The 15,082-nt window shown below is 42.6% G+C and overlaps 1 protein-coding gene and 1 long non-coding RNA gene across 3 annotated transcripts in view; both read right to left on the bottom strand.

The window, feature by feature from the left end:
- The window catches only part of shcbp1 (SHC SH2-domain binding protein 1), a 42,259-nt gene extending 40,582 nt beyond the window's left edge, over positions 1-1,677 (bottom strand). For both annotated transcript variants that reach the window (XM_077594843.1, XM_077594844.1), the window contains exon 1: positions 1,379-1,677. In XM_077594843.1, the coding sequence (XP_077450969.1) occupies positions 1,379-1,532 (154 nt within the window). In that variant the 5' untranslated portion in view covers positions 1,533-1,677. The remainder of the gene's footprint in view (positions 1-1,378) is intronic.
- A 3,993-nt stretch (positions 1,678-5,670) lies between these two features.
- The window catches only part of LOC144089923 (uncharacterized), a 22,498-nt gene continuing 13,086 nt past the window's right edge, over positions 5,671-15,082 (bottom strand). Inside the window, exon 2 of the long non-coding RNA XR_013305236.1 lies at positions 5,671-13,332. This is a non-coding gene — a long non-coding RNA (uncharacterized LOC144089923). The remainder of the gene's footprint in view (positions 13,333-15,082) is intronic.

Raw genomic sequence — 15,082 nt, 5'->3', positions numbered from 1 at the left:
GTTAGGGTTGGATAGAGATTTTTTTCATTTATTTATATATATATATATATATATATATATATATATATATATATATATATATATATCTATATATATATCTATATATATATATATATATATATATATATATATATATATATATATATATATATATATATATATGATAGATATAAACATATACATACATATACACACACACGCGTGCGTGTATGTATGTACAGTTGTGGTCAAAAGTTTACATACACTTGTGAAGAACAATGTCATGGCTATCTTGAGTTTCCAGTTATTTCTACAACTCTGATTTTTCTGATAGACTGATTGGAACAGATACTTCTTTGTCACAAAAAACATCCATGAAGTTTGGTTCTTTTATGACTTTATTATGGGTGAACAGAAAAAAAAGTGATCAAATCTGCTGGGTCAAAAACATACATACAGCAGCGCTAATATTTGGTAACATGTCCCTTGGCCATTTTCACTTCAATTACGCGCTTTTGGTAGCCATCCACAAGCTTCTGGCAAGCTTCTGGTTGAATCTTTGACCACTCCTCTTGACAGAATTGGTGCAGTTCAGTTAAATTTGATGGCTTTCTGACATGGACTTGTTTCTTCAGCATTGTCCACAAGTTCTCAATGGGGTTTAAGTCAGGACACACACCACACTCCACATACACGCACCACATACACACACACACACCACATACACACACACACCACATACACACACACACCACATACACACACACACACCACATACACACACACACACCACATACACACACACACACACCACATACACACACACACACACACCACATACACACACACACACCACATACACACACACACCACATACACACACACACCACATACACACACACACCACATACACACACACACCACATACACCACATACACACACACACACACCACATACACACACACACCACATACACACACACCACATACACACACACCACATACACACACACCACATACACACACACACACACCACATACACACACACCACATACACACACCACATACACACACAACACATACACACACAACACATACACACACACCACATACACACACCACATACACACACACCACATACACACACACACACCACTACACACACACACACCACATACACACACCACATAAACACACACACCACACACACACAAACACACACCACACACACTACATCCACACACACACAAACACACACCACAAACACACCACACACACTACATACACACACAAGTACATATATTAGGTGAGTGTGTTTTCGTCTTCGTCAAAAAGTTATACCAAACCAAGCGACAAAGCCCTCGCTTATGAAGTAAAATAACGAAGGTTCACATTTACCTGGCGTTGCATCGAGCACGTTCTTTTTCGCTTCAAAATTCGCAATGGTGATAGTTTCGTCGACAATTTCATTTTTTACAGGCAAGTCCAAATCTGGATGGATGACTATTTTTTCCTTTCCAGGAGATCTTTCAGCACATCTTTCTTGCGCCATTGAGAAATCTCACTCCACGAATGAAACTTATTTGACGCGCCCAACGCCCAAAATTTAAAAAATTACCCGTGCAGCAGTCAACGAGTCAATTAGGCACAAAATCTAATACATTACTGCCCCCGTCAGAACTGGAGGTCGTACTGTGGCCGTGCGTGTCATAGATATCATGTTTATACCGCTAAATGTCTCAAGTACTACGCGAGCCAACGTTGACAAACGTTTTAAATTGTCGGCCATTTTCTGTCGGCAGCATTACTCTAACATTATTGCGAAAGGAGCGTGAACCTGCGAAATCAATTTCCTCCATAATTTACACATACAACTAGAATTTGTTTTTTAAATATGTGAATATCTATATCCAGCCTGAATCACAACCACTTCAATGTGGTGTGTTACAAATGAAGCCGTTTGTAAATTTAAAAAAATGTAAAGAATGCGAGGGCGGACCAGTGGGCGAGTGGTTAGCGCGTCGGCCTCACAGCTCTGGGATCCTGGGTTCAAATGTCCATCTGTATGGAGTTTGCAAGTTCTCCCCGGGCCTGTGTGGGTTTCCTCCAGGTACTCCGGTTTCCTCCCACATTCCAAAAACATGCAGGGTAGGCTAATTGGACACTCTAATTTGCCCCTAAGTGTGGGTGTGAGTGTGCATGGTTGTCCGTCTCTTTGTGCCCTGCGATCGGCTGGCCACCAATTTAGGGTGTCTGCCGCCTCTCGCCCGGAGTCAGCTGGGATAGGCTCCAACACCCCCCGGCGACCCTAATGAGGATAAAGCGGTTCAGAAAATGAGATGAGATGCGACGAGTTGCGTGCGTAGTTTCGTAGGGCAATCCCACCAAAGATCCCAACGCAAGATGGCCGCTTCTTCTGTCTTTACATTAGTAAATATTATTAAAAGATCTCAAAAGATTTTTTTCTCGACTAATCTCTCGACTATCTTCACGATTAGTCTAACGATTAATATTCTTACTAATGTAACGATTATTTTTGTGGTTGTTTATTATACATCACAAATCCCCGAAATCATCATGGAGAATCATGTATTTTGTTTGTATTATCACTCAAGCCACGTATGTATTCACACGAGTGCTCCTTTGTGCTTGTTATGAATTATTTGGTATAAAAAAATAACGTAAAGGTTTGTGTACCAAAGTGATAGCCGAGTGATAGTGTCTGGGCAGAGGTTTCACAAAAATGTGTGAAAAACAGCAGGTAACTCTGGGTGTTTGTTGTATAAACAATTTAGCTGTGTTCTGCCAGTTGTGAAGCTTTTACTAATTTGATCATTCCTTGCTTGTCTTGACATCCTCAACAAATGTTCAAGTTATTGCCCACTTTGGGTGGAGGCAATAAAGGCTTTAAAAATGGAGTCAGAATAATGAGAATCTCGCCTTTTCTCGAGCCGATAAAGAGAACTGGTCATGGAAGCTTCTATAATGTCTTGCCTATATTTTTGTTAACACTTGTTTCACCAGATCTTTTCAGAATAAGGGAAAAAAAATATGTATATGTCAGTGGCGGGCCGTCAGGGCCTTCAAGGCCTTCTCTGCTGGCCTAAGAAATATCTGAATCATATACGTATTATATTTTGTCCATCAATACTTCTGCCTCAAAGCCTTCACAATCAGTTCTGCGGGCTCTGCCGCTTTAAACAAGCGTCGATAAGAGTGTTGCTTTAACCAATCAGATTTCGAGTTGGTAACACCACAATGTATTGTCGCGGGCGTAGGGATACGTCATTGCCTTGTCGCAGGCGGAGGGATACGTCATCGCTTTCACCAACTATGAGGCTAGTCATTAGCCAGAGCTACCAAACTGTATCTGGAGCTAGCAGCAAAAGCAAATATATTGTTGTGTTGATTTAAAGCAATTTTCAAGACGGACTATGCCAGAAATATGACAGGACAGGCTTGACTTTCAGCATTAGCTTTGATGGCGATAGAAAAGAAGGAAGAAAGAAAGGAGGATGGATATTGTGTACAGTTAAAAATGATTTTTGGTGAGGAAAATATGACTATATTCCATATAGACTAGTTGTGAACAATACACAGCAGAAGGAGCAACACCTGAATGCCGCCGGAAATTCGGAGCTGGACAAAAGTGCCGGGAGAAGAAGCGACACTTCAGACCAGGGGTCCCCAAACTTTTTCTTGTGAGGGCCACATAACTTTTCCCTTCTCTGATGGGGGGCCGGTGTCAGTTTGTAACAGAAAAAGCCATGGAACATTAACTTTCTGTTGTGCCATGTACAATCTTCTCTCTTTGCTCTGAAGTTTATGCACGACACCACAACCGTCATTACAGAATCCCACGTCAGCATTTTGCAGCACAGTGCTTGGTGGTGAATTTGGCAGTGGACTCGTAGCGGGGCGGTGAGACCCCTTTTTTCCAACTCCCGGTTCATGCGTCCCATTATTAGACCGCGAGTTTCGGCCACCATGCTAGGAGCCCCGTCAGTCGTGATGCTAGCTAGCTTTGACCAGTCCAGGTCCAACTTCTCCATGGTTTGGCACACTTTGTCAAAAATATCCTCTCCCGTTGTAGTCCCTTTGAGACTTTGGAGGGCTGCCAGATCCTCGCAAATCTCAAAGTTTGCGCTAACTCCACGAATAAAAATGAGCAGTTGCGCTGTGTCTTGCACGTCCGTGCTTTCATCCAGTGCTAATGAAAAAAAGTCAAATTATTTCGTCTTCTGCTGCAGCTGGGCATATACATTACTCCCGATTTCTTCAACGCGTCTGGTCATTGTACTCACCGACAGACTTACGGCATTAAATGCATCTTTCTTCTCGGGACACACCTCCTCCGCGACAGTATCCATACATTTCTTAACAAACTCTCCGTCAGTGAAAGGCTTACCGCTGCTTGCTATCAATTTAGCAACCCAAAAGCTGGCCCGAACGGATGCCTGGTTCTGCTGAGATAGTAGTCCACTTTTTCGCTTTGAGAGATTGTCTGCTCATATTTGGCCTTGCAATCTATCGTACTTGTCTTTGTGACGGGATTCATAGTGTCGGCAAAGATTGTATTCTTTGAATACCGCCACCGTCACTTGACAAATGAGACAAACAGCCTTTTCTTTGCATTGAACAAAAAAATAATCGTTTGTCCACTCCAGGTTAAATATCCTGCATTCTGAATCAATGTTTCTCTCACCTAACTTTTTCGCCATTATTCCGTTCTCAAACAGGTTGCAGTTTTAATATGCTTGAATAGTCCGCGATGGTCCCAGGGCTCCGCCCTCACCTGCGATCGTCCAGATGTCTCGGTAACACTGCTCGTGCATGCAACGGTGGACGTGCCCGCATGCATCAAAGGGAAACACTCTCCCCGCGCGTGTCACCAAAGAAGCAATGCGAAGCCCCGCTTCACTGGGATGATTTGTGGGCTCAGCAGGGGTGCAATGAACCAAACACAAGATTAAAATGTCCCAGTCTTCAAGGCCAAATAGGAAAAAAAATCCGATAGCGTCTCTGGTATTGTTCAGAGGGCCGGTCCAAATGTGCCAGCGGGCCGCATCCCAAAAAAAAAAAAATCCGATAGCGTCTCTGGTATTGTTCAGAGGGCCGGTCCAAATGTGCCAGCGGGCCGTATCCGGCCCGCGGGCCGTAGTTTGGTGACCCCTGGTCTGAAGTTCAGACCAACCATTCCATTATGGGATAAGATGGAAGAGCTGTCGGCACTTACCAGGCCGGAAACGGAGTTCAGGGGTTCTACTCTGCTACTGTTGATTCTTCAGCTCCAGACTACTGAGGAACTGTGCGGATAAGCTTGGAAGAGTGACTCTGCATATTTTCAACTTCGGTCACAGTCTGCAGAAGTTCCCCATCTTGTGGAACACTTCCTGTGTGTAGTACCAGTTTTGCTACTGCAACCAAGATGGCGCCGCTCAAGTGGCAGCCGGTAGTAGTAGCTCCATCCGCTCTTGTTCGTTTTGTGTTTTTGCTGCTTTTCTGTCTTAATGAATTGATTTAATGATTCTTAATGATCCCATATACTTATATATATATATATATATATATATATATATATATATATATATTGTTAGACGTACAGTTTTAGCACCTATCCCTAATTCCTTAACTCAGTCTGATCCCGTCTAACAACTGTGCGTGTTCAGCATCGAAGGAAGAGACCAGGGTTTGCGAGTTCCTCCACAGATGATTTATTCCAGATATTGATCCTTACAGAGCTCCGGGCCCCCTGCCAAATAATAATAAACCAGCTGAGCGTCGTAATGCACAGTGGAGGATGAGAAAGACAACGGTCCACACCCGCGTTTGCACAGTTATAGTTATACAAAAATGAATATTCATTCGCTGATTCTAATGATATGCGGACTGTCCCACGACGATTCTGGAGGGGTGTCCTCTCCTGAAATCTGCTTGCCCGTGAATCCACGTCTGGCCTGGTCGCCCTCTCCGTAGGAATTCCTTTGTCTCTGGTTTCATCTGGACCATCGCCCTCTCCGCGGGGATCCCTTTGTCCCTGGTTTCATCTGGACCACTTATTACCGACCACTTATCACCGACCACACCTTGAAGCAGAAACTCAGACAAAAGACCTTTTGTTCATTGTAATTGAGTTGAGAACAATAGTTATAATCCTACTGTGGTACTATATCAAAATGAAACAGCTACAATAAAATGAAGGAGTAAAGTATGTCATATTCTTCATTCCCTCTCTTGGTCTCCCAAAAGAGACCATACCGACAAACAACACACAAGTTAGTAAGAAACAAAACTAAGAAGCACTACATTAGTATAAGAAAAGAAACAAAGAAGCATCACATTAGTGTATCCATGAACACCTGCTCGGCGGTGGTTGCAGAGGGATCAGTTTGGAGCAATTGAGCATACTGACCTTTCGGATCTGGTCCCACTGCCCTATCGATCATACGAACAACCAGAGTACGAGCCATGGGGATGAGGCAACATCCACAAAGACTAAGGAAAGTCGTGAAAACAACAACAGATATAAAGACATTTCCCATCAAACCTTTCCAGGTACCGAAGTGATCCATCCATCAGTCCCAGATTGAGTCGCCCACACCTGAATGGTCTGCCATCTTATTAGTCAGGGTTCGGAGGCCTTCCAAGGCTTTGGTGAGACGTCCATTTGGAGCCGTGTTATTAGGGATGAAAGTACAACATTAATCACCAAAAATAGCACATCCCCCACCCTTCTCGGCCAATAACATGTCTATTGCTATACGATCTTGGAAAGCCATGAGAGATGTTGCCGCTAACTGTTCATGTACCGCCTCAAACGACTCAACAGTGTAATTGCCAAGTCGCTGGACATTGTAATGAAAATATTAATGCGATCAACATTTTTGTTAGGGGTTATCCAAATTAGAAGACTTTCGAATCCTGCTGAGACCTGATCAACAAGTTTATACTCATTAGGAACGCCACGGGGGATGCCTATGGCGTCAATATAGGTGGGGTCTGAGTTACCCATCCAGGTGGGTGATGCTCTCTTATTGCGATGCAAAATATCCTTCAGGTTTGAAGGTAATTGTACTCCAGCTGTGAGATTCACTGGGGAAACAGAAACTAGAAGCAACAAAGACACCAAAGAGCACACACCAGAAGCATTTGTGGGTAATCTGTCATACAACTTATCGCTTCCACACCATAACCAGATGTCCGCTCGGGATAAGGGGTGTGGTACCGGAAAAGACATTTAATACACACTTATCAGACGGAATGCTTCCCAATGATTTTCCAGTCCCATTTAATTTGAGACAGGTAAAATTTTGTTGTGCTACTGATCTATCAAAAAGGGGTTTCTCTTTATCCTCTTGGGCAAGTGGGAATATCGAATCGTACTTAGAACAATTACATTTCGGGTTAGTGTTTTTTAGAATGTCCACAATACATTCATTTTTGACTGGGGCCGAAACAGTACGGGTCGAGCACCCATACACGAGACAATCATCTTGGGTTTTGGTGGCAGCTTGCTCTGCCATTAACAGCCAATTTTTAGATCCTGCCGTAATACCTGTAATCATTCTAAACCAATCGTCCACTGATGGTTCGCCATGGATTATGCGGACCTTACTCGATTTAGGGGACACGATTGACGGAGTCACCTTGCCAATTTTCGCCTGAGTAGACTAGGTTTTTTACACATCCCCACTGGCCAGCATGGATCGGTTTCCGAGGACCACGCACACAGGGTTAGGAAGCTAGTGGTGTCTCATTCGTTGGAGATTGCGGTGTCATTGGAGCCACATCCGTCTGATTGGAGATCGCCAAACAGGAGTGTGACATACACGTGGAGCACTCCTTCAAAAATAACAAGAGAAAAATTAAAACAATAATCAATAAGCCAAAACATCCTGTACAATAATCAATAAGACAAAACATCCTGTACACCACTTCCCTCACTTGGACTGGGATAAGCCCAGTCCAGAACAGGAACTATGTCCAGGAACTATGTGTCCTGTTTAGGTGTATGTGACTTGTCCCCGGGAGAATCAATGGCCGCCTTTGGAGGATCCTGTGGTGGAGTGTGTGGTTATGGGTTACATGGATCAACGGCTCCAATTTGGGAATAATGAAACCACTTCTGTCCCTTATGTTCAAGTTGAACCGCCTTTGATGTACGAGCAGAGACTTTGAAAGGACACCTGTCCACCTGGGCTTCGACCACTTCCTGGATAGAACCTTGAGAAGAATGTGGGTTGAGACCGTAGGTTCCTCCTGTGGGTGATCACGTGCAACTGCAGCCGCCTCCTGTACCTGTGAGGATATACTAGATACAAGAGAATGAAGTTGTCGACTAATATGCTGCATGCGAGAGATCGGGTAATGGAACCTCTTCATATGGGGTAAAATTTGTGGTTTTGTTGATGGTTTGACGAATAGAGAGTAAAGCCAATGGGAGGGCTTGAACCCAAGACCTTTTGGTGCCGTACATTATTTGGCCAATTTCTCTTTCCCGTAATTACACAAATTAACTAATCATACTAAAAATAGGAAAAATACAAAAAGCAAGCCAGGCTGCCTTCTCCTGAGGAAAACAGCTTTCCTGTTCTCTGCAATAGCCACACACATCAATCAATATCCACAAACAAATGCACACATCTATAATTCTGAAAAGAATTGAACCCACTAAACTGTAACCACCCCTTGCTTGTCAGGGTGAATAATTTTAGCATAAATGTGTCCTTTAGAGCAATTAAACTCATTACTTTTAAAATGCATACTAATCCAGTCCCAATTTATTCAATAATGTGTATCGCGTTGCATAGCAAACTCGGCTGCTTGGAACTCAAAATACCCCAATCTAGCAGTCCTTCCATCAAATGCAACATTCCACCGTCCCTGGAGCCTGTCATCTCCTGTAAAACTTTCCCAGTCAACATTTCCAATAGTCAGGCATAAAATTAAAATCTAGTTACATTTCTATCCATTTTCTTTCTAATTGTTTACTTTAAAAATCTGCAAGAAGGTTTGGTCTCAATTGAAACGCTTTCATCTTTTTTTATGGAGACAATAAAACCAATATAAAAAGTTCCTTGTGGTTTATCGCATTGCTCCTCAAGCAATAATTTTTCCAATCAATAATGGAGTGCTTTCCATTCCGTCTGATCACGGCAAAAAAGTTTATCTTACCTGTCTCCTCAAACGTTTCAACTGAGAGAACCTTCCTACAGTGCACAAGGTGGATCGGCCATTCTCATGTCTGCTGGTTGGTCAGGAACACTTGCACGGACACTCTCATCCTGGGTTGCTCTCCATGTTTCCTGTTGAGAAGCACAATCTCCCTCTGCCAACCCAAATTTAATGCATTTTTTAAAGTTTTTTCTTTTATGCAGATAGCCAGATTAGCATCATCATCCAGCTCCAATCGTGTAGTGAATAATGGCGTTTGGTACATTCCTTTAAATTGGATTTCCATATTTTTTCGGTTGACCTCGTTATATAGGCGCAATGATTTCATAACGAAATATGGAAACTTTTGTCAATTCAGTCAATTATTCTGTTAACACAATTTGGATGCCATTATCACTATAATACTTTGGAATTTCATATCATGCACTGTCTTTGTTTTTTCAGTGCTCCTAAATTTCGCATAGCAGATTTGTTTCTCCACTTCAAATTTCACATTTGGAGGACTGCTGCTTTTTCTAAATCCTTTTCCACCTTGATATCTAACCGATTAATTATATCTCGGTGGTCGGCCAATCAAAAACACAAAAAGACAAACAAACAACCATTCACGCTCACACTCATTTTCTCTGCAATTCTCTCTGCAATTTTTCACTAGTGGAGAGCGCCATCCCCAGTCTGGGGCTCCTTGGCAGCTAACCACCTTTTGCTGTAATCTGTGATATTCTAATTGTCATTAATATAACTCACGCTAAAGCATATTTCATCTGCTGATGAGCAAAACAATATACATGTCCCGTGCACTTGAACATGTATTGTTTATTCCATCACAGGGAAATCATGGCTATCCTAAATTAATTATTTTATCTAAACTTGTCAGGTACAATTTACCTAATAATTTGGATCCATGCCATATCTGCATTGCTTTCTTCATGTTTGATATCATTAATAATTTGGATGAATGCCTTTCTGCATTGTTATCTTCATGTTTGAGATTATTAATATTCTAAAGTATTCTTAATACTTAAGTCTAAATCGCAAATCACTCTCTTTTTGCTAAAATAGCTAAATTGCACTTGTTGAATTGCTATTCTGCTCCAAGCTTGTGTTTATTTAATATAAGAGCCATTTTTGTAGCTCACTCTTACCACAATTAAAATTTAGAGAAACTAACCTTCCACTTAACCATTCCCTAATTATAAATTTCAGTGTTTAATAGAGGACCCATAATTTGTCACTAATATATCCCAATACTGTCAACTCTCTCTGTCTCTCTTGTGGTAGTCTTTCCTGCCCTTTGTTTTTGGTATGAAGGGAGCAGTTAGCTGTATGGGCAACCCCCCTCCTTTTGTTTGCACAGGGTGTGCTTAGCTTGAGGGGTGTCGGCATCTGTGAAGGGGTGCTGGTCGTGACCATTGGACCGAGCTGGCGAGCCTCATGACCAGGAGACAGAGCCAAAGAAATGTGTCCGACATTTTGTACCACACTTTTTCGATTCTTTCAACTGCCAGGGTGTTCCAAGAACCTTCTGAAAACGGTCTTGATAGACTAAATCATCTTCTATGTCATAAAACAACGTACAATGAAAATCATCCATGGGTGGATGGTAAGGCCGGAGTCAGTCAATGAATGATTTCCACCGGTGATATACAGACAACAGTCCCCCAGTGGCCGGAGTTTCAGGCTCAAGACGTGACCTAATAGATTGTCCACCACTGTCCACATGTTCGTATTGGTTGTGAACATGGAATCTTTGCACCATTTGGTAAAGTCACTGTGAGGCCATCCGGTCCACATAAAATGGTAGCTCCAATAGACATCAACAAGTCTCTTCCCGTCAAATTCACAGGAGCCTCTCGGGCACCTCTATTTGGAGTGTGGAGGATCCCATGGACCGTAATAATCATCTCCGCCCTGGTAATATTGTCCAGGTGACTGGGCCGGCTGCTGTGGGCCGCCATGGTCTGCCAGTGCCTCGTCCTCCTCCGCGCGTAGGCTGCTGTTGCTGTAGTGGGCCATACTGCTGTGCTTGGGGTTGCCATGGGAACAGTTGTTGCGGTTGCCGTTGTTGACTGGGGCAATCACATCTCCAGTGTCCAATACCGCCACATATAAAACAGTTGCCTTGTTGGCCCTGTCCCGAGTACCTTCTTCCCCGGCCACCAGAGAAACCATGCCCGGACCACAAGTATCTACCATGTAACTGACCATCTCGGGCCCCACCACATTCCTGGTAATTTGGAAAGTTAGAGTTTCAACTCAGTAGAGATCAAAGGTTCCGGAACACCCTCGACAATAGCCGCCATAACCCCGTCTCGCGTCAAGCGCACAACTCTGTCCACTCATCAATGCCAGGAGCCTCCTCCGCCATGAACTTCCTCCCCTCGCCACAGGGGGGGAATTTATTTAGTGCCATATCTCTAAGAACCATATATCACGCCTCCTCCCTGAGGGCGGAGGGGAACATACCTCCTCTCTCTGTATTTGGCCACGCCTCCACCTACTCACTCCCTCCTTTCACTTTTTTTTTTTTTAAGTTCTGCCTTAGCTGTGACGTCACACTCCTTTTTTTCAACGCTACGGACAAACGCTTTTGACCTGTACAATGTAAATTTCCTTTCAACGTACAAAATTATTTCTCCAACTCACATTTAATTTTAGCTTGTCTTTAAAAACCTGTGCTTCCACATCTCCATACAAACTCATCAATTCATTCCATTCCATTCTCATTCAGCATCTTTCTCCCCATTCCTTTCAAAACCCCACACACATGCACACACACACACTCCATTCTCTCCCAAGCCCTCTCTCAACATTCCATCTAACACACACACATTTTCAACCTCTCCTCGCATTTTTACCAATTCAGTCATCACAAATCACCGGATAAATTTAGAATTTCTGTATGTTCAATTTAGAATTTTAGTATATCCAATTTAGAATTAGGAATTTTTATTAGGAGCAATCCTAAGAAAAAAACATCTGTGGACCCAGTCGTTTCCCTGCTGAAGACTTAAAAAATAAGGTTGCAGAATTTTTCTTACAATTAAGTAAAAGGTCTCCTGCATACAACCTTTTTCCGGAATCCCCTTATTCCCTTGTTTTCATACGAATCTCAAAACGACCGTTCTGGAATCCTCAATCACTGATTCCAGATATATAATCACGGAAATGTCCCTGAACAAACACTCGTGTTATATGAATCACATTTCTATTGTGACTTCTACTCTAAAAAATTAGTTTGCACAATTTTCGTACGGCTAAGAAACAGGTCTTCTGCATACAACCTTTCGGAATCTTAAAAAATCCCTAGAACACGTTTCTACTATGACTTCTCCATAATTTAAAAATCCAATAGCAGAATTTTGACAGTTAAGTAACAGGCATTCCGCTTACCTTTTAAATTTCAGGCGCCTGTCAGAGAAGTCTCCATAGAAAGATGCCGAGTGTCTCAAATCCAGACCACTCTTATAAATATCACGTTCACGACGTGCTTCGAAGTCCGCGACTTCGGCGGGGTGCCCCTTCCTTAATCCCACGTCCGCGACGTGTCACGTTTCCAAACGTTTTTCCTTTTCCTAATAAATATCACTCCTCGGAGTCCCTGACTCCGGCATTAACCATTAACCGACCCCTATTTGTCTACGCAGCCTCTCTCCCCCCTCGACTCACGGACAGGGTCACCAAATTGTTAGACGTACAGTTTTAGCACCTATCCCCAATTCCTTAACTCAGTCTGATCCCGTCTAACAACTGCGCGTGTTCAGCATCGAAGGAACAGACCAGGGTTTGCGAGTTACTCCACAGATGATTTATTCCAGATATTGATCCTTACAGAGCTCCGGGCCCCCTCCCAAATAATAATAAACCAGCTGAGCGTCGTAATGCACAGTGGAGGATGAGAAAGACAACGGTCCGCACCCGCGTTTGCAGTTATAGTTATACAAAAATGAATATTCATTTGCTGATTCTAATGATATGCGGACTGTCCCACGACGATTCTGGAGGGGTGTCCTCTCCTGAAATCTGCTTGCCCGTGAATCCACGTCTGGCCTGGTCGCCCTCTCCGCAGGAATTCCTTTGTCTCTGGTTTCATCTGGACCATCGCCCTCTCCGCGGGGATCCCTTTGTCCCTGGTTTCATCTGGACCACTTATCACCGACCACACCTTGAAGCAGAAACTCAGACAAAAGACCTTTTGTTCATTGTAATTGAGTTGAGAACAATAGTTTTAATCCTACTGTGGTACTATATCAAAATGAAACAGCTACAATAAAATGAAGGAGTAAAGTATGTCATATTCTTCAATATATATATATATATATATACATACATACAGACGCTCCCCTATTTACAAACATTCCAGTTACGAACAACGGTACATACGAACATGTCTGCATAAAATGCCTAAATAAAATCAGACTTAGGCTTGTCATCATCATTGACTAGACAAAAGCCTAATTGTCATCATACCCAGCTGCGTATGACGAAATTGAAAGTGCTTCTCTACAAAGTGCGCTTTTCTCAGGCAAGAGCCCGACCAAGTGATAGTTTCAGACTTGCTGGCATTTTGCCGTGATGGATACATCGCATCACCTCCCGAGCGCATCCAACTCCCGGTGACTGCGAAAAGGTTTGTCTCACCGATGCCAACAAAGAATAAAATGGATCACTTACCTCCTCCTAGGGTTTATGTCGAAAAATGTTAGTAAGTTCAAGTTTGTATTGCGCGCCTTTTTCGGAGTAGTGCTTCTTTCCACTGCTAATCCCGACGCCTGGCGCTGTGAGAGCTCAGCTCACCCAGCATCTACCTTCCTCTGCCCAGTTCGTTGCAGTGCGGAAGTGTGTGAACGTATCTCCAGTGCGCAAAGAACCTTTTTCATTTTTATCATTAAATATCTCGTACATCCATTATTCAATATGGTTGGTGAAAAGCGAAAGGCTTCTATTGAGGGAGGTGCAAGGAAGAGGCAAGCCATTTCATTTGAAATGAGTGGCAATAATAACGAAGCTTGATGTGCGTGAGAAAGTGGTGAGCGTTGCACGTGAATACAACTTGGAATCGTTCGACCGTGAGTACCATTTATAAACATAAAGATCGAGCAGCAGGAGCCAAATATTGAACGTTGCACAAAGTTTGCAAATCAATTGAATGATGCCATACAGTGCTACCGCATCATTTATGATGAAAAAAGAAAACTGCAATCGTCATTAAATAGCCTCTTTTGGCCAGTTTCTAGTAAATCTCTCTCTCTCTCTCTAATGTATGTATACAGTACTGTATGTATTCTCTCCATGTTATTAAATGTTTTTTTCAGTACAAACCAATGTGTGTTACTTATACAAGCCTTAAACATACAAATGCACTTATATAAACCTTCAATATACTTATATAGGCCTTAAACATAAATTATAATACAAAATATAGCACTGAGCAACTTACGAATAAATTCAACTTATGAACAATCGCTCGGAACCTAACTCGTTCGTAAGTAGGGGAGCGTCTGTGTGTGTATATATATATATATATATATATATATATATATATATATATATATCGTAATATAACAAACAAATTTAAATGAACTCGGATTACGATGCAGACACACTAAAAAATAAGTTTAATCTAACCTTACACTAAACGTAATTCTAATTTTGTTTTATATTTTATACCTTTGTTCTCCCGGCCGGGTTGGCTGTTTGCCCCGCTTCCACCCTCACTTTCACTGTTGATGGGCTGTTTGCTTTTGTATTCACTTATTCCGAAAATGATGCACACAAATGTCCTCACAATAGGATAACGCACGACCACTTGCCAATGAGAAGTAGTCTTGTATTAGCGATCGCTCCGCCAATGGGAGCTAACAGGCTAAGGGGGGGAAAACACTGAAAAATGCAACGCTCTGCCCAGTGCTTGCAGAGACATTACAA

Source organism: Stigmatopora argus, chromosome 2 (assembly GCF_051989625.1).
Source record: "Stigmatopora argus isolate UIUO_Sarg chromosome 2, RoL_Sarg_1.0, whole genome shotgun sequence".
Classification (NCBI taxonomy): Eukaryota; Metazoa; Chordata; class Actinopteri; order Syngnathiformes; family Syngnathidae; genus Stigmatopora; species Stigmatopora argus.
The sequence above is the reverse complement of the archived record's forward strand: the minus strand, read 5'-3'. Positions and strand labels throughout refer to the sequence as shown.